At 44.1% G+C, this 18,165-nt stretch overlaps 1 protein-coding gene across 2 annotated transcripts; it reads left to right on the forward strand.

Moving 5' to 3' along the window:
• The first annotated feature begins 880 nt into the window (after window positions 1-880).
• Window positions 881-11,128, forward strand: LOC123046854 (uncharacterized). Of its 2 annotated transcripts, none has more exons than XM_044470285.1 (5): window positions 881-1,224; window positions 3,969-4,179; window positions 5,889-10,598; window positions 10,700-10,766; window positions 10,855-11,128. In XM_044470285.1, the coding sequence occupies exons 1-4, from the start codon at window positions 1,042-1,044 to the stop codon at window positions 10,717-10,719; spliced, it is 5,124 nt and encodes a 1,707-aa protein (XP_044326220.1). In that variant the 5' UTR covers window positions 881-1,041; the 3' UTR covers window positions 10,720-10,766; window positions 10,855-11,128. The 2 variants fall into 2 exon arrangements, with proteins under 2 accessions (XP_044326220.1, XP_044326221.1); XM_044470286.1 differs by having other exon boundaries at window positions 10,874-11,128.
• Window positions 11,129-18,165: the final 7,037 nt, after the last annotated feature.

An 18,165-nucleotide genomic window follows, 5' to 3' on the forward strand; every position in this document is an offset into this window, starting at 1 on the left:
ACAGAGGGAGCTCTGGGAGGGAAAAGGAGAGATAACATAAGAATGAGCGGAGGAGGAGGTCGGGTGGCACGGCGGTGCGGGGTTGCCTGCCGCCCCGCCGCTCGGAACAGGAGCTCGTTCACCGGCGTGGAAGCAACAGCTGCGACATGAGCTGGTTGGAGAATAAACAGAGACTAGTCGAGCTCGCCGACGTGCTGCATGGCGCAGCCGCCGCCGCCTCGCACCAGCAGAGCAGTGTGGAAAACCTTTGCTTCTGCGTGTTTAGGGACGCGCTGCCTCGAGTGCGCAGACTTAGGCGTCAATGTAGTGGTTTTTTGCAAATTACTCTTCAAATGCTAGACTTGATGTTAGCGCTCGCATTTTCCTAGATTTATTCAGGCCTTTCGACAATGTGCGTTCAATGGAAGAAAACGTTTTCGTCGACTACGAAGATGTGTGTAACGACTTCATCAATCTCAAGATGATATGCCGGTTCAGTCTCTCGAAGGTGTTCATAGGGGGTAGATAGGGTGTGTGTACATGTGTTTATAGAATGAGTGTATATGCGTATGTACGAATCTCTACATCTGTACTGTGTTAAAGAAAATCATCATATCTATACTTGCTCTGAGTACATGACTATAACAGAAAGGAATATACAGTTAATTTAGTTACCTTATTGAAGCAAACCTACAAAAAAAGGAAGATGGCTGTAAATACCTACAAATTTAGTTGCCTCGTTCATGCGAACCCTAGTTTCTAATAGTACAACTGAGTTTTTCGATTGCGTTATTAAAAATGGAATGCTAAAGGGCGAGAAAACGAAGCGAAGATGGCGGCGACCTTTCCAGATTCCGCTCCGTAGAAAAAGGAAGAGATCCCAACAACGCTGGCTGTAAATACCGGCGAAGAAGCCCAGGAAAGGAACCACTACGGCGCACCACCACCTCCGAACGAACCAGAAACCACCATCCTCCGCCTCCACGCTCCCAAACCAAAACCCCCAACCATCTCTTCCCCTTCGGAGCGCAGCGCGGTGGGTCTCCTTCCGTAGCCGCGCCGATGTCGTTGCCGGCCGCGATGGCGGCGGCGGCCCGGGAGCACGTGGAGAGGATCCGGCGCGACCGCTACTACATTGGCCGCGGCGAGCAGAACCCGCTAGCCGAGGACATGCACCAGGCCGTCAACTACCTCAGCCAGGAGCTCTACTCCAGGGACGTCCACTTCCTCATGGAGCTCGTCCAGGTGACGAATCTCCTCTTTCTCGCAGTGTACTTTTTCTAGTAGGACTGGTATGATTTATTTACAATTTGCACAATTTTCAAGAAGAAATCAGTCAAATTCGTCTCCACCGTTGTGGTTTTAATTTAATTTCGGACTTGCCTACAAATGATAAGACAGTTTAATTACCGTGCGGTAAAGCCGTCTCAACCCAATAAAACAAGCTAGTACGTTTTTTACCCCATCTACTTGGTTTGTACAGAAATGGATATCCATGTGTTCATCACTACCAAAGTGACCTTTTTTTTTCTTCTTGTATTATATACTACTACCTCCTATCCACAAAAAGTGTCGCAGTTTTGAACTAAACCCAGTTCAAAACTAACTGTGGCCCTTATTTTGGATCGGAGGGAGTATCAAATTTCCAATGATTAATTCCTGCGAGTCCCGTGTAGCTCAAGCTACAGAGCTACACAAAACCACACTCTTTTTCTTTTTTACTTCCTTTTTGTTAAAAAATTACTTGTCTCCCCAAACGATTTTATTGAATTAAACAAAATGCTTTACATTTTCTTGTAGCATACAAAGTGTTATCTTCTGTTCCTGTATTTCCTTCGGAGGATTTCTCCTGAGTTTTGCATGCTGTAAATGCCAAGTCACTCTTGTGTTTTGCTCATCACAAGAGATTGTTTGGGAATACATGGTTGCTAGAAATGGTTCTATACTTGTGAAACAGATTAGATTCAGATTCAACTTAACATTTTAGTTTGAAGGTGATTTCCACCCTTTTAAAACCTGCTCTTTGAATACCGTGGTTATCCATGCAAGGAATTTGGAACTCAGGAATTTGCTACAAAAAATAAGTGTTTAGTTCATGGCCTATTTAATTCATGAAAGGAGCAAATTAGACAAGTAATGCATGCTTGTAATAACTAATGAACGAATTGTCCTTCCTACTTACAAATGTTGGGGTTGATGATGAGTTCACAAGTGGGACACCACGATAGACAAATGTGCTTCTACCAACATGTGGAACCAGCAACCCTTCCAAGAGACATAAGTAAACAAATGCTACTTTTTCTTGGTACCAGACCAATCCCAAATAAAAAAAATACACTGCTAGCCTTATATGACATTAACACTATTTTAAAAATACAAATTAGAAATGCAAATATGTGGATCCAACTCAAAATCATTGTCTTGATTTTTGTTTCAATCAATTCTTCTAGATCTATATCATACCAAACAAATTGCAATTTCAACACACAATAGGCATTGTCACTCCTACCTAATCCAGGATCCTGCGCATTTAACTTACTCATGCCATTCTGCCATGTTTCAAAATTAAAAATGTTTGTCATTATAAATCCTTCAATGAACCTACTATGGCCGCTTAAGATTCTCCAACGACTGCAACATGATCTTTTGTTATATGTTGGCTATTTTTTTAATCATGAACCATGCAATAGCCGCAAGACACTATCATATTGTTAAGATCTCCTGAACCAAAGGTAGCTCCTCGCGTTTCTTATGGTTAAGTGGTAATGCACAAACATTTTGCTAGTAAACTATATTATTATCACCACATGAAAGCTAACTGAAATATTGTATGTGTAGTAGTGTAACAACATATGGCATAAAACACAAGCCATACCCCAAGCAAAGGCAAGCATCCATCATTCAAGTTGTCGCATTTATCTATTTCAATGATTTGGACATGTGAGTACATATTGCGCAATTTTAACTTTGGCCATTAGAACCGCAATGATTTCTTTAGACCAATCAAGCTCTTGCACGGCAGTGGCAGAGCCAGGAATTTGCTCCTTGGTATTCCTTGCAATAGAAATATAAGATAGGATTTTTTTGCAATAAGCTAGCAACATCAATGAGTCAATGACCTATATCGATATTAGTAGCAAAATATCGGTGTGGCAATATCAGTCTCTAACAGTTAAGGAAGATTGCAAAACAACAAAGGAAATTACAATATAACTCATTTTGTTCCTTAGTTGATTCTTAACATATTTCCAAAAAAAAAGTATACCCTTTTAATGTTAGAAGTGACTATCGGAAGAATGAGCACCAACTTCTAATAGTAATATGAACAATAGTAATATGAATAATGGAAAACTTGAATTACATAAACTGGATAATATACATAGTGGCAAACCATATCTTTTCAGATGCAGGGACTATCTTTCCGCCATATCCATTGTCATATGTGTAGGTATATAGCTTTTCATGTTGAATAATTGCGTCAACATTAGACCATTTTCAGAAAGCATACTAAGAAAGACAAAATTGGATGTTGTTTCTAAGAAGTGGGCTGTAAGTGTGAAATTTCTTCACAGTGCTCAAATGTGTTCTTTATATTGATACTACAATGATTTGCACTGAAGAGGACAGGTATCCCACCATGCTATTATGTGATGAACCAAAACATGATAGGATGGCATGAAATTCCGTAAGCAATACTTTTTTTTTAATTTTCCTTGTAACTGTAATTCAGAAGTTTGCTACTAAGATTGGTGAAATGCAACAAAAATTTGCTGAACTAGTGTTTCGCTGGATCAGCTTTTTTCTCAATCTTATTTAGCCAACAGATATAAGTGCAGTTACATTATGTCACTTTGTAAAGAGCCTTTCTTTGATGTGTATCTTACAATTAAGACTAGCAGAATCGCCATGTTTCACTTGTATGCTCTCCTGTTAGTGAATAAAATTTTATGCCATATTTTAAGTTTAATACTTTCTTCCTCTAAAACTAGAATGCTGAAGATAATGAGTACCCTAGCGGAGTAGCGCCATCTTTGGAGTTTCTAGTTACATCCAATGATGTTACTGGATCTGGTGCATCATCTACTTTGCTCATCTTCAACAATGAGAAAGGCTTCTCTCCATCCAATGTTGAATCCATTTGTCGTGTTGGAAAGTCAACTAAAAAAGGAAACAGGGACAAGGGATACATCGGAGAGAAAGGTACATCTTTGCATCCCACTTATAAAATCCCTTTGTTTTCTGTTTTGGCAAACGAGAGAATTTACTCTTTGGTGTTATTCCTTTAATTTCAGCAAGGAATCGGTTTTCTAACTATTCTTCTCAAGCACTATGATAACTGACATAGCTAATAGATGACATGTAAAATGATTGAAATATTAATCAGTACTTAATTAGGATGGTGATGAACTAGATTCTAGACGGGGTCAGTATCCTCAACCTAAATGTATTTTGTAATATTTGTTTTGGGTGGGTCATGATGTACTGTATTGCCTTAGAATTTGGGTGCCATGAACATGCACTCAAACTAACACTCTGTCAGAAAAAAGATGTGACGATTATGCGTACTCTTGTAAAAGATTTCCAAGTTTTAAGTTCTTCCATACTAAAAAAATGTGTAAAAAATATTCTTCACTGCTTGTGCATGTTGAGCATGTGACAAATCTTGTAGAAATCATTTCAGACTAAGTTATGGTTTCGGTGTTATTGGGAAGTGAAGAAAATATTGTTCACCTTTTTCCTCCAATGGGTGTAAACTCGCCCCTAGGAGTCTTATATCCAGCCGTCAATGAACCTCAAATAGTTTTTGGATGCTCCTATAAAATTAATGACTTGCTACTTGTCAGAGTGCTAGGCTTTGACACCCAATTTTATGCTCCATTATATCAATAAAAAGGCTGATAATCTGTCACTGCTACTTCAATTTTTTGATAGGAAAGTAGGGAGAGCTCCTAGCTCAATTTCAATGAAACAAAATTGTTTGATACATCCAAGTTCACAGACATAGATTGGTATCCATGTCAGCAAAAGGCAAAGTGAAAGTGTTAACATCCCACCCAGTTTGTAAAACAGAGTAGAAACGGAGCCAAAATACTGAAACTGATGAAGGCTGGTACTTCAAACACTCTATGTGACATACTATGTAGTGGAATCCTATACATCACTCATCTTGATCCTTATTATGTGTTAAGGTGTAACTTCTTTTCTTACTATTGCCGTCGGAATTCTGGGATCTCTTGCCCTCCTAGACCTTCCTTGGCAACAACTGTATTTCTGGGAGCTCCCATGGAACTTCCTTAATTTGCCAAACACAGCCAAAGCGGGTCTCACATCATGGTTTGTTTAAACGTCATTTTGTCACATTGATGAACATCATTGCACCGTTAACTGAACGTTCCTTGGTTGGACAATATGGGATAACTTGTTACAGCTTGGATTATTATTTGAAGTGCAACAATACCCTTATTTAACTCTATGTGCTATTAACAAAAAAAAACTGTAGTCTGCATCAATAGCTTGGAGATTCTTAAACTTTAAACTTGGAGATTCTTAAACCTTAAACTTTAAATTTCATTTTAGACCATGTTTGTGATGTTGGGACAGTTTGGACTATACATTTTTTATTTTGACAGGTTGAACCAGATTTATAACATGGTCGAAATTTCACTTCATTTTGCTTCGATCTTCTAGTTTATGCATGCCTAGCATTATAAGATGTGAAAATATCCACAAATGCATTTTATTTCAGCAGTCATCCTTGTTAACCCCTTTCATTTGAAGAATTACAACAAACAGCTATTTACCTACTTTACCATTTGTACCTCTTATATTATTATGACTTCACGGGGCGAAAGCCTTTTTCGGTATTATTATGACTTCAATGTTGTGATACCTTGTTGCACTTGATGTAGGTATCGGGTTCAAGAGCGTTTTCCTGATATCGAGCCAGCCCCATATATTCAGTAATGGCTACCAGATCAAGTTCAATGAGAAGCCTTGTTCGGAGTGTAACATTGGATACATTGTCCCTGAGTGGGTTGAGTCAAAACAGATCCTTTCAGACATAAAAAAGATATATGGGCGATCCAAGGTCCTCCCAACAACCACTATCATCTTGCCTCTGAAGGACAAGAAGGTTAGTGTCGTAAAGCAGCAATTGTCGAGCTTGCATCCAGAAATGCTACTGTTTCTGTCAAAGATTAGGCGGCTCTCTGTACAGGAAGCCAACTCCAATCCAAAAGGCAGCACAGTCAGTGAGATTGCAATATCTAGTGAAAAGAACTACCAAGCGAGGAAGAACATGCACGCAGAGTCTTACACGGTCCATTTATCAGCTCAAGAGAATGGGAAAGAAGAAGAGTGTGGCTACTATATGTGGAGGCAGAGTTTCCCAGTAAAACCAGAGAACAGAGTGGACAAACGTGCGGAGATCGACGAGTGGGTCATCACCCTGGCCTTCCCGCACGGCGAGCGTCTATCCCGTGGGAAGCAGATATCACCTGGGGTCTATGCTTTCCTTCCCACTGAGATGGTGACGAACTTCCCATTCATCATTCAGGCCGACTTCCTCCTTGCATCTTCAAGAGAGGCTATACTGTTTGACAGTCCCTGGAACAAGGGGATTTTGGAGTGTGTCCCAAGTGCTTTCTTGAATGCTTTTGTCGCGCTTGTGAAATCTAGCGCTGACGCACCAGCAATGTCCTTACCGTCTATGTTTCATTTCCTGCCGGCCAATCCTTCACCAATCCCAGTACTTGAGCCGGTTAGATCTGGCATCAAAAACAAGATTCTTGTCGAGGATATAGTGCCATGCGAGTCTCATAGTTCGCAGAAAATATTTTGCAAGCCAGGTGAGGTTGGACGACTGAAACCAGCCTTTTGGAGTATTCTCAGCAAGGCAAGGGAATCTGGAGTTGACCTAAAGAATCTTTCAACCCATGGAAGCTACATTCTGAGCTCTCATTTCGATAAGTCCACGTATAATACCGTGCTATCATTTCTTGGTGTTAAAAGTGTGAGCAATGAGTGGTACGCCAAATGCATTGAGGGCTCGAATCTTGTCAAGGAGGTAAATGAACAGATTTATCTGGAAGTTTTATCCTTTGTCGCCGACAATTGGCAGAACTGTTTCTCCGGTACAAACATGATGTCTATTCCCCTGCTAAAGTATGTTGATCGGAACAATGCTCTCTCTTTCCGGAGCGTTTCTAGAGCTACTCAATTGAGTGACAGATTGTGCATTGCATCTGAGAAGAAGTGCATACCTTGGCTTATCAGCTGGAACCGGGAGTTCCCTTCTTCTAACCGCGTTTTTGTACCTCCCAGCACACAGGAAGCTCTACAAAATTTCGCACAGAGAACAGCAGTGACACAGTGGCTTCAGAGCTATGCAAAGGTGGAGGCTGTGTCTGTCTACAGTTATGGACTAGCGGTTCTTAATTCCTTGAATTATGATAGCAAGCCTGTTATTGCTTTTGCCCATTTTCTGTACCACTCGTCTCAGAAGGGTCACATCGAGAGCTACCACTTGGCAGAACTGTGCCGTGCCATGCCGGTAATCGACAGCTATGGCAGTGTGGTCAAGACAAGAAGCAGCCTTCTAGTTCCTGCGAAGGGCAGTAAATGGGTAGGATTGATGGGCACGAACCCATGGAGGAACCAGAACTACATTGAACTATCAGCAGACTACAAGTCGTCAGGCAGTTACGCTGGGATCTATGCACCTGAAGACCAGCTCTTGGCTTTCCTAAAGACACAACTGCAGGCTTCAGACATTCCGTTCATACACCCTCCAGATGCAAGCTTTCCTACAGTCTCATCGCCTCTGACTGTTGACAATGCAATCTTGCTTTTGCAATGGATACAGAATCTCAAGTCAAGAAGAGTACATTTACCGGCTAGATTTCTGGCTTGTGTAAAACAGGGAAGTTGGCTGAGGACATCAGTTGGATACAAGCCACCAAATGAATCATTTCTGTCCAGTTCTGAGTGGGGAGTTCTTCTGCAAAATGGATCTTCCTTTGTTGACATACCAATGATTAACCAAATTTTTTATCAGAACAAGCTGCATATGTACAAGGATGAACTCAAGGCGATCGGAGTTCGATTCGAATTTCAGGAGGCGTCAGCGTACATCGGCAGCCGCCTCATGTCCATGGCCGCAAGCAATACACTGACCAGAGAGAATGTGTACTCACTGCTTCGGCTGATTCGCTTTCTTCGAGAGAAAGTTCTGTCTCCAAGCGAACTCATCAACAGTGTCAAAGATGGACAGTGGATGAAGAGTACTATCGGCTACAGGTCTCCGGTTGGGTGTATCATCTATGATTCAGACTGGGCAGTTGCATCCTGCATCAGCAGCCAGCCGTTCCTTGATGTCAGGTTCTATGGCGAGGACATCCTTACCTACAAACCAGAGCTCAAATTGCTCGGTGTTCTTGTTGGATTTGAGGACAGCTACAAACTTGTGATTGATAATTTCAAGTTCAGTTCAGCTGCTGTTACTCCTGAGGCTACTGTACTAATCCTCAAATGTATCCGGCATGTGAGCTCATGTGACGCCTTCATAAGAAAACTCAAAGATTTGAAATGGGTTAAGACCAATGTGGGGTTCCGTGCTCCTAATGAATCTTTTCTTGTGGATCCTCGATGGGAGTGCCTTCTAAAGGTCTTTGATGGGGTTCCTGTAGTTGATTTCAGATTTTATGGGAGTAAGATTAGTCCCTACAAAGAAGAGTTAGAAAAGACTGGCTTGATAACAAGATTGGAGGCGGCATCGAAGGCTATAGCTAACTTGTTCAACCAGATGGTTCTGAATTCATCACTTCAAAAGGCGAGTGTCCTAGCTCTGCTAGCATGTTATCGGCAGCTGAAAACACAGGGCGCACTTCCCGTCGAGCTCTTGAGTTGCATGCTGAATGAGAAGTGGTTGTGCACATCGTTGGGTTTCAGATCCCCCAAAGATGCAATCTTATTTAATGCAGAATGGCAGTCTCTATCGTCAGTAGCAAACTTACCTTTCATAGATGACAGTGTCTCTAACCACGGTTTAAGCAAAGAAATACATGGTTATAAAGATGAGCTCAAGAATTTAGGTGTTACTACTGAAGTGAAAGCTGGTGCTAGGTTTGTTATCAATGGCATCAACATTCCCAAGGATCCTTTGCACATGTCTGCAGCTACTGTCTTGTCATTGCTCATGTCCATTCAGAGCTGGTTGGCTTCTTCAAGTAACTTCCCAAAGGGCTTTCTAGAGAAAATCAAAGGCTGCAGTTGGTTGAGGACAAAAGTGGGGTTCCGATGTCCCGATGAGTCGATCCTGTTTGATCCAAAGAATTCTTCAATTCGCATAGAAGATGGCCCTTTCATTGATGAAGCATTCTATGGCTCGGAGATAGCCTCATTCAGAGATGCCCTTGCGGCAATCGGAGTATCTGTGGATGTTAGACACGGACATGAGCTTGTTGCTCGGCATCTGAAAAGCCACAAAAACAAGGCTACTATTTCTCGTATTTACACATACCTTCAGGAGTGCAATTGGGAGCCTGCAAACAAGACGAGTAATTGGATCTGGATACCAAATAAAAAGAAAAGTGGAGAGTGGGTGAGTCCTCTGGGTTGTGTTCTTCATGATAAGGACAACCTTTTCAGCCTGCAGCTGCATGTCTTGGACAAATATTATGACAAGAAGTTGCTGGACTTCTTTTCACATGTTTTTGGTGTGAGGAATGGTCCTAGCGCTGAAGATCATTGCAAACTATGGAGCACATGGGAGAGCTCTGTCGATGCGCTACCTGTAGCTGACTGCTCTGCTTTCTGGCAGTTCATTGCCAAGAACTGGAGCAAAAGCACGGAGAAGCTTCTTTCTGCTTGTGTCAAGGTTCCAGTTTGTACCGACGGAACCATCCTTCTGTCAAAGAAAGTGGATGTGTTTATTCCTGATGATCTACTTCTCAAGGATTTGTTCGACAAGCTTCCTAACCGGTCATTGTTCATCTGGTATCCATCTTCAAGCCTGCCTTCCATGTCTCGAGCAAAGCTGAACAACATCTACGGTAGCATTGGAGTTCAGGCAATATCCAAAGCTGTTGGGAAGAATGATTCACTCACATTGGAAAATGTCAGTCCAACAAAAGCTGCTCGGGGTAAGGTGATCAATGTTGGTATGATCAAACTGGTCCTTGCTTTTCTTGCCGATCCTGCTCTCGACATTTCTGCTGAAGAGCGGCACAAGATTGTTTCCTGCCTGCTCAATGTGACGGTGCTAGAGACCAGCGAGCCGATCACGGTGGGATACAAGGTGAAGCTGTCCACTGGGGCCGTTTTGGATGTGAAGGCCACACGGAAGCTCCGGTGGGAGAGGGAGAGCTCGAAACTGTACATGCAGAAAAGCAAGCGTGCACCAGGCTACAAGGAGAAGTTGGAGTTTGCGACGAACTTTGCGGATGAGGTATCCCAGGGGCTGCTCTTCGAGAAGGCGGAGCAGATCCCTTTGCTCGCGGAGCTCATTAAAATTGGTAGCTTGATGGACTTCCACGCTGCCGCTGTCGAGTACCTTCTGAAATCAAAAAATCTGCAGCTCTTCCCTGAAGACGAAGAATTCCTTAACACTGCATCGCTAGGTATGTGACTGATAAACAAAAAATTTCTCATCTTATGAGTCTGAAAGTATTTACCTCCTTATGCAGTTTTCTCCAACTCTTTGACGCTTGTATGCATGCAGGTCGTAGCAGGAACCGTTAGTGATCTCTGGAGTTGCTCTTGCGCATGCGACACATGGGAGTGAAGTGGTGAGTGCATTGCTTGTTTGTTTTTGTGTAGAAGTTGTATCACCTCTGTAATTGTAATGGAAGCTTACGTAGTAAGCTCACTTTACAGGTTACTTGCTGATGGCCAGGTATGCAGGAGATTAATTGGTGCTTAAATCTGGAGGGTCCAACAATGCGCCTACTCGATTATCTTGTGGATACGTTTTGTCGCGATTACTAGCTGTGAACTTTTGTTTTGGCTTTCTCCCTTTATGAACCGCAACCTGTCTGTTTTTTTCGGTGTGAAATGACACTCGTATGTACTGGTGTGTTATCCTTTCATGTTTTGTGACCATCATCTATTACTCCCTCCGTTCGGAAATACTTGTCATTAAAATGGATAAAAGGGGATGTATCTAGACATATTTTAGTTTTAGATACATCTCTTGTTATTTAGCATGAATATATGTTGGACCATGTGTGAGTTTGGTTGTGGTGGCCTGCTAAATGAGAGACGTCTGGTTGCCTTTCAAATCTTTCAGCATGCCCATGGTTTTTAGTGTGCTACTGAATCATGAAAGCTAAGGAATGGTTGGTTGGTTGTGAAATCTTTCAGCATATATAAATGAATATTTTGCACGGTTTGTGCTTGTTACTGATGGCCAAACAGTTGCAAATGTTCTGTTGATATGCCCCGGCGGATGCCTGGGACTGCAAGCGTCTCTGCTTGCTTGACTGGGCATTCGACATGTAGACAACCAACTGTCAAGATGATATATAGCAGATCAAATCCCTGTTGCCATTGTTAAGGATTAATTATAGGCCTAATAATATCTGGTCAATCAACAACTGCCTTAGTTTAGCAACTGTCATGCGGTTATCCATCCCTTCTCCAACATACATGTATACATCTAGATACATCCTCTTTAATTCATTTTGATAATAAGTATTTTCGGACGGAGGGAGTAGATGACTCAACTTTGTACTAGTTTTAGTACAAAGTTGAGTCATCTATTTTGAAACGGAGGGAGTATATAGGAAAAAGCTATTTTCTAAACGACAGGATTCTTGTAACAGATCCGAATGCTTTCATTGTCGCTAGATTAGAATCGCACGGTCCCAACCGCTTCACACGTACTTACCGCCTCATTTTATTTTAAGAAAAAGCAAACACAACTTGCTCACGTAACCAACCGAGATGTACATTTGCTCTTGCCCATTGATAGTGGGCCCTTAATTTTAATGTCCGCCAAATATGGTTTTTTTTCTTCTAAAAAATGTCCTTCCTTTTTAGGCTTTGCTCAGTGTTTTTCAATCAAATGTCTTTCTCTCATGAACAAAATTAGAGCATCTTCAATACGGAACCTCGAACCGTCGGCAACCATCTGAATTACACGGTTCTGTATCGGACCGTTCGGTAGTTCGAATGCCCTTTTTTTTGCAAACTGGAAACGAAGCCGTGGTTGGGGGAGGGGGGGAGGTTACAGACGTCCATGTCGCAGTCACGCCTGCGTCTAGTAACCGTGGCCCATCCAAAACCTTCCTTCCTTGCCCGCATGCTTTCCCACTCGATACCAGCTGCCCGCATTCAATTGTTTTAGAGCGGCCGCCCCGCATTGACGCCAGCCACAGTGGATACCACTTCTCACTGGTGTCGGCATTGAAAACATACCGCGGTTACTCTTGTGTAAATATCATGGTAATATACACATTGCGGAGCTGATAACTTACTCGAAATACTGCAATACTTTGACCAAGGGAGTTTTTTTGTCGAAAACACACCCCTGATAACTTTTGTGAAAATAACATGGTAATATACGCACAACAGAACTGATAATTGACGTACAAATATCATGGTAACTTTTCACCCGATAAAATAATCGTTAAAAGACACATCCCGATAACTTATGTGTAAATAATATGATAATATACACACATCATAGTTGATAACACACATACCAGCACCACGGTAATGGTTGAATGATAATATACTTATGGAGTGTCTTCCATAAGAGCATTGAGATCAGCCATTGGCGACGGGTTGCCAATGAAAGAGACAACTGCTATCCTTGGGTGATGATGACAAAGTTTTCTATTTCGTTGTTTTTGATCCATTGCTTCAGGCTCTCGATTATTGAAGGCAGCATGGCTTCGGCATGGGCTTGGCTTTGCGTGTTGATGTGTGCTTCGATGTCGGTTGTTGTTGCGGCCGTGGATGCATTTATTTTCTGTTCGACGGTCTACTTGTTGGCTCTCCTTTTCTGCCGTTGCAGCTCTCGTGGTCGTCGGGATAATGACAGTCCCATTTGGCACCGCATATGGCGCCGTTCACACGGCCACCCGCCGAAGGTGCTAACGGTTCCTTGCCGATGATCACGTTGATCGACCGGCTAAGAGGAGGGTTCCACCCGGTCGTGGACCCTTACAAGCTCTGAGGTTCCGTGCTGCCTTTTCAGTTCTTCTTCGAGTCTCCTCGTTTGGTGATCCGCGGAAAATCCCCTGACTTATGATCATAATGGTATTGACCCCTGACATAGTTATATTCGAGGGGGTCCTTGAATTGCTCGAAGTGATTTGGGATGCCATTTGCTGCAAGTATAGCGTCCAGCTTGTCGACACGAGCTTCTTCCCAACAAAACCACGGCTTCCAAGGGCGTGGTTACTTAATGTCTTTGATCGCATGTCCTTCCCCCATGACAACTGGTTCTGCACTACAGGTCCAACACCATCATTGGAAGGTCTCCGGACCATAAGCGCATTCAGATGTGCACTCTAGGGTATCCACTCGGATACAGTCTAGCCACTCGGACGTCTTCCCACCAGTCAGCCTCACCAACACCACTCGGACACAGGAGGCGGAGGGGCGATGTGGGAGCCGCAACGGTTGAGGGGATTAACGTTGGACTTCAAGTGTAGTTATAGTGGCAGTTACCAGTAACGCCTATAGTTACTCCCCCTCTTATCTCCCCTTGTAACATAGCATTGATGAGGGTGGGCGCACTCTATGTAAACCCTCTCCATCGCCATGACAAGGGTTCGCAACCTACTGTAATCATATACCCCAAGAGAAGACACAAGCCTCCGGACACGAGACGTAGGGCTATTACCTCTAAGAGAGGGGCCTGAAGTCGATAAATGCGAGTGTTACACATGTGCCGTAGTTAGGTTCCGTCCCTATTTGTACCCCTAGTACTCACTGTCTAGATTCGTTGCCTCGACAGCAGCAGATGCCACGTGTCGGCTGCCGCACCTGCCGCCATAGTAGTTTTGTCCATCCCACCTAGAGTTGGTTCTTTTTTGTCAATTCGACTGGGCGGATGGTCCTTTCGGGCAAAGAGACTAGTTGGTTTGTTACCAACACTAGAAGAACGCCTGTGCGTTGCAACGGGGCCACATTAACTTTAAGAGTTCAATATTACGACATTGGCGATCTTTTTTACCATCAAATCCTCACACATACACACTCTCCCTCCCTCTTCCTCACTCTCTCTCCCCCTCTCCCTCTCTCTAACACACACACATATCCATCTTATTGGGTACGGGACCATAATCCATCTATTTCACACACACACACTTGTGCATAACAATATGGATTATGTGTATTCTATTTGCCACCAGAACTGAGGGAATTAATTTCATGTAAATCGGCCAACCACAGCTCCAAGAATACGCGGAGGAGGTGGCCCGGGTCAGCGCCGACGCCGTCCGACGCGGGCCACGGGCCCGCTTCCAAGTGCACGTGCAATGCACGTCTTCACAAATATTATAACCAGATATGAGAAATCACATACTAACACGATGTTGCAATCAACTTGTAATTAAAGAAGCCAAAAGTCTTTTTTCTTAAACCAGAATTCCTTATGCTGGAGTTTAAACAAACCCCACAATAACATGATCAATATTTTTTTGCTCTACTTATCACCTAATTAAGCAAATGCATGACTTATGAAGCGGATAAGAAATCATGTTAACTTGGAACTAAAATTCCAACAAAAGAGTGAGGAACAAACCTTGTTATCATTGCTCTGAAGTCTGAACCTCCCCCTATTTGTTAGTGAAATGTGAGTATGCTTCAAAGATAGTAATTTCTTATGCAACATATGCTTTTACATCTGAAAGAGCTACAAAATATGTTGACCTACCTATGTGCACTTCCTAAATCAAGCGGATAAAATTATTTCTATCGGCAATATAAAATACTAAACATTAGTCCGAATTGAATAATACAGCAGAATTGTCATTTCTGACTTTTCATCCATCACTGAATACGAAAGAAAGGGACAATGTCCACTAACCATGCAAATATTCTGACCATGGGATATTTAGGCTGGCGTATATGGGAAATCAAAACTAAAAATGACTCGATGAGTTAGGGATACATCAATAAATATTGTAAAAAGTGATAAAAACAAATCTGCAGCAACTCGTGACCCCACGAACTCGTATTCGCAATGAGCAAGTTAGTGAGGCCGCCACGGTAGGCTAGCACCAAGGGACAAGGGCAACAACCGCCTTCCCATCCAACCTACTTTCATCCTAAGCCCATGAGTACCGCTAGTGTGTTGCCACGTACGGAGAAACTACAAACTGAAATTTTCATCCAAATCATGAAAAATGTTAATGTTCCTCTCCTCTCCCATCCCTCGTGTGAACATACCCAATTCATGGTTGGCTCGCTACATTCAGTGTAGCTCTGATGTGCACTGTCCTCACTCTTGATTAGTTGCTGCAGTGCCACGCATCTACGCCAACAAGCTGGGGAAACAAATGTAAATGTTACACCGAGTCAAAATCAACCATCCCACAATCGTAACAATTGAAAAGATAATAACCAAAATTTAACAGAAGAACTACTGCTTGGCTCCCAGATCCATCTCGACAGCCCTTGATCTGGCTGCTGAGCTTCTCCTAGCCGCCTCAACATCACGTCATTACCAAACATGTAGTGGATGCCTAGTGGGACAAGGATTAAGAAATAACATGAGGTGAAAAATATGATGGCTGTCAGTTCCATAAAAGGATCCAAGTAATTTGACAAAACAGATTGGGAGCATCTTGTATAATCTCAAAAAAGCAACTAAAAATATGAGAAATGAATTGATGAAAATCAGCCCCTGCTCTCATTCATGCTCGCTTTTGTAATGGGAGGCAAGGAATGGGGATACCGGGAGAAGAAAGGATCACATGTACGGCAAGCCTCCACTGCCGGCAAGTGGGGTTGCTTCACATCCAATCTCCACGGCTGCCGCCTCCATGGGGACGAACTCCCATGTTCACAACCGGGCTCTCAATCGGCCGCTGCCTCGGTGACCTTGACGACGAAGTAGTCCCTCCCTTCGATCCCATTCGCAACGGAGGCAACACCCATCCCAGCAGGCGGGTCCGCGGTGAGATCCCTACTGGATTGTGGTCGCGCCTCCCCAAACCTCACCGCGGGACACATGAGAGGGCGCCGTTGCCATGGTCAGGCTTGGATGGGGAAAGGAGGTGACATAGCAGCAACGGCGCCTTCGCCAGGATTGGTGGCGACGGTGGCAGTGAGCGAGCGGGAGGACGGCGGCGGCGAGAGAGTAGGAGGGTGGTGGCGACAGTCCATCGGCCGCCGTGACGTGAGAGGAGGATGGGGATGGGGCCGCGATCTGGACGCATGGAGCGGTCGAGAGGAGGGGAAGCAGGCGGCTGGGTTTTTCCATCGTGCGGGGTATGGGAGAGGTCAAACGAGAGGTTTTTTTTCGTGCGGGAGGCAGAGCAACGAGGGCGGATGTAGGGAGACGGGACGCGGTCGGTTGGCAAAAAAAGGAAAGCTACACATTTTTTTAGGCAGTAGAGATGATTGATGATAAGAAAGGGAAAATCACACCAATATAAGAAAATATCCCATCAATACTTGATTGGAAAATCACATCAATATAAGGAAATATCCAATCAATACTTGATTGATTGCGATTTATTTTTTATATGGTAACTAATCTGATGGATTTATGTGGGTGGTGAAGCGAAAAGGCAAGTGAGAGGGAGACGAAATAAAACCAGCGAAATAAAACCAACAAAAATGGTGAGGCGAAATAAAACCAGCGAAAAATAACCGGCGGACTATTCACCAACTGCTCCATTAGGAGTAGAGATTTGGCAGTGCCAATATTTGGCCAAATCAAATGTTACCAACATTTGGCAATCTTTTGTAAGATTGGCAAAAAAGTTGGTGTGCAACCAATCTTTAGCCAGCATTTGGCAGTTGCCAAAATTTGACACCGATTAGGCTAAAAAATTTCCCCGTCGCGCGCCGGTAACGAAACGACTACGTACGGACTCCCGTAGAGATCTTTCAGAACTGCCGATACATGGAAGAATTCGCCGCCTCGGCTGGATCTGGGACGGGTCACGTCGCCGTTGACCGGACCTGAAAGTCAGTTGGTGCGCGGGCATAATTTATTTTCTTTCGTTCTTGTGTGGTATGATTGATCTATGCTATTCCACGATCTGATCTATTCCGCTTCGATCTGTCTTTCTTTTGCCAACCAGGTCTGCTATTTGCTCATCGATGAATCGGAAGCGCCCATCGGCCTTGGCTGCCTGCAGCAGCAATCGCCCTTCCGCGATGACTGCGTGCAGGAAGCGCCGTCGTGCCGCCACCTTGCAATCTGATGCATCTTCGTGGGCGTCGCTGCACCAAGACTTGGTCAGCCTGATCGGCTGGCGGGTCTTGGCTACTGACTTGCTTGACTATGTCCGATTCCGTGCAGTTTGCCCTTACTGGCGCTCCGCCACCGTCTCCCCGCGCGGCCGCGGCCTCCACGACCCGCGCTTCCACCCGCGCCGCTGGATGATGCTCCCCGAGGGCCACGGCATCCACCCCGGCCACCGCAAGCTGGGCGGGTACATCCGCTTCATCAACCTGTCCACCGGCGCCATCGTCCGCGTCCGCCTCCCGCTTTTCAGCAACCACTGCGTCCTCGACTCGGTCGACGGGATCCTGCTGCTGCAGCGGGACGAGGACACCGTCATCCGCCTCCTCCACCCCTTCACCGACGACAATGTGGACCCATAGTAGCCGGAAACGGGAAACGGTGGACCGTCCCTCGATCCGGATTCATCGACCCAGAATCAGATTCGGGAACGGGGGTCGATTCGGTAAGGTTCGATGCGGATTCGGCGTTTCCGCAGCCGGTTCGTCGATTCAGGCTCGGCGACTCGACAGTCTTGGTTCTTGAATCGATCGAGTAAGCAAAAGGTCAGCCATATCAATCACAAACTCCTCGTTTTACTCCTTGTCCCGTTCTTTTTCACTCCCCTAAATAACTCCTCGTTCTGCTCTCCAATTACTCCAAGGCTGCTAATAAATTTTCCATTGGGAAGGAGATGATTTATTTTAGTCTTTATGGATCCACGATGCAGCCAGCTAGTAAAGATTCACGTTCCTCGTTCCATGGTACCGTACCGG

This window comes from Triticum aestivum, chromosome 2B (genome assembly GCF_018294505.1).
Source record: "Triticum aestivum cultivar Chinese Spring chromosome 2B, IWGSC CS RefSeq v2.1, whole genome shotgun sequence".
NCBI classification, from domain to species: Eukaryota; Viridiplantae; Streptophyta; class Magnoliopsida; order Poales; family Poaceae; genus Triticum; species Triticum aestivum.

Excerpts from the sequence above, each read along its gene's own strand:
- LOC123046854 (XM_044470285.1), top strand. The coding sequence starts at position 1,042 with ATGTCGTTGCCGGCCGCGATGGCGGCGGCGGCCCGGGAGCACGTGGAG. Across the intron at positions 4,180-5,888 it reads GGGATACATCGGAGAGAAAG|GTATCGGGTTCAAGAGCGTT; the intron begins GTACATCTTTGC and ends CACTTGATGTAG. Across the intron at positions 10,599-10,699 it reads CCTTAACACTGCATCGCTAG|GTCGTAGCAGGAACCGTTAG; the intron begins GTATGTGACTGA and ends GTATGCATGCAG.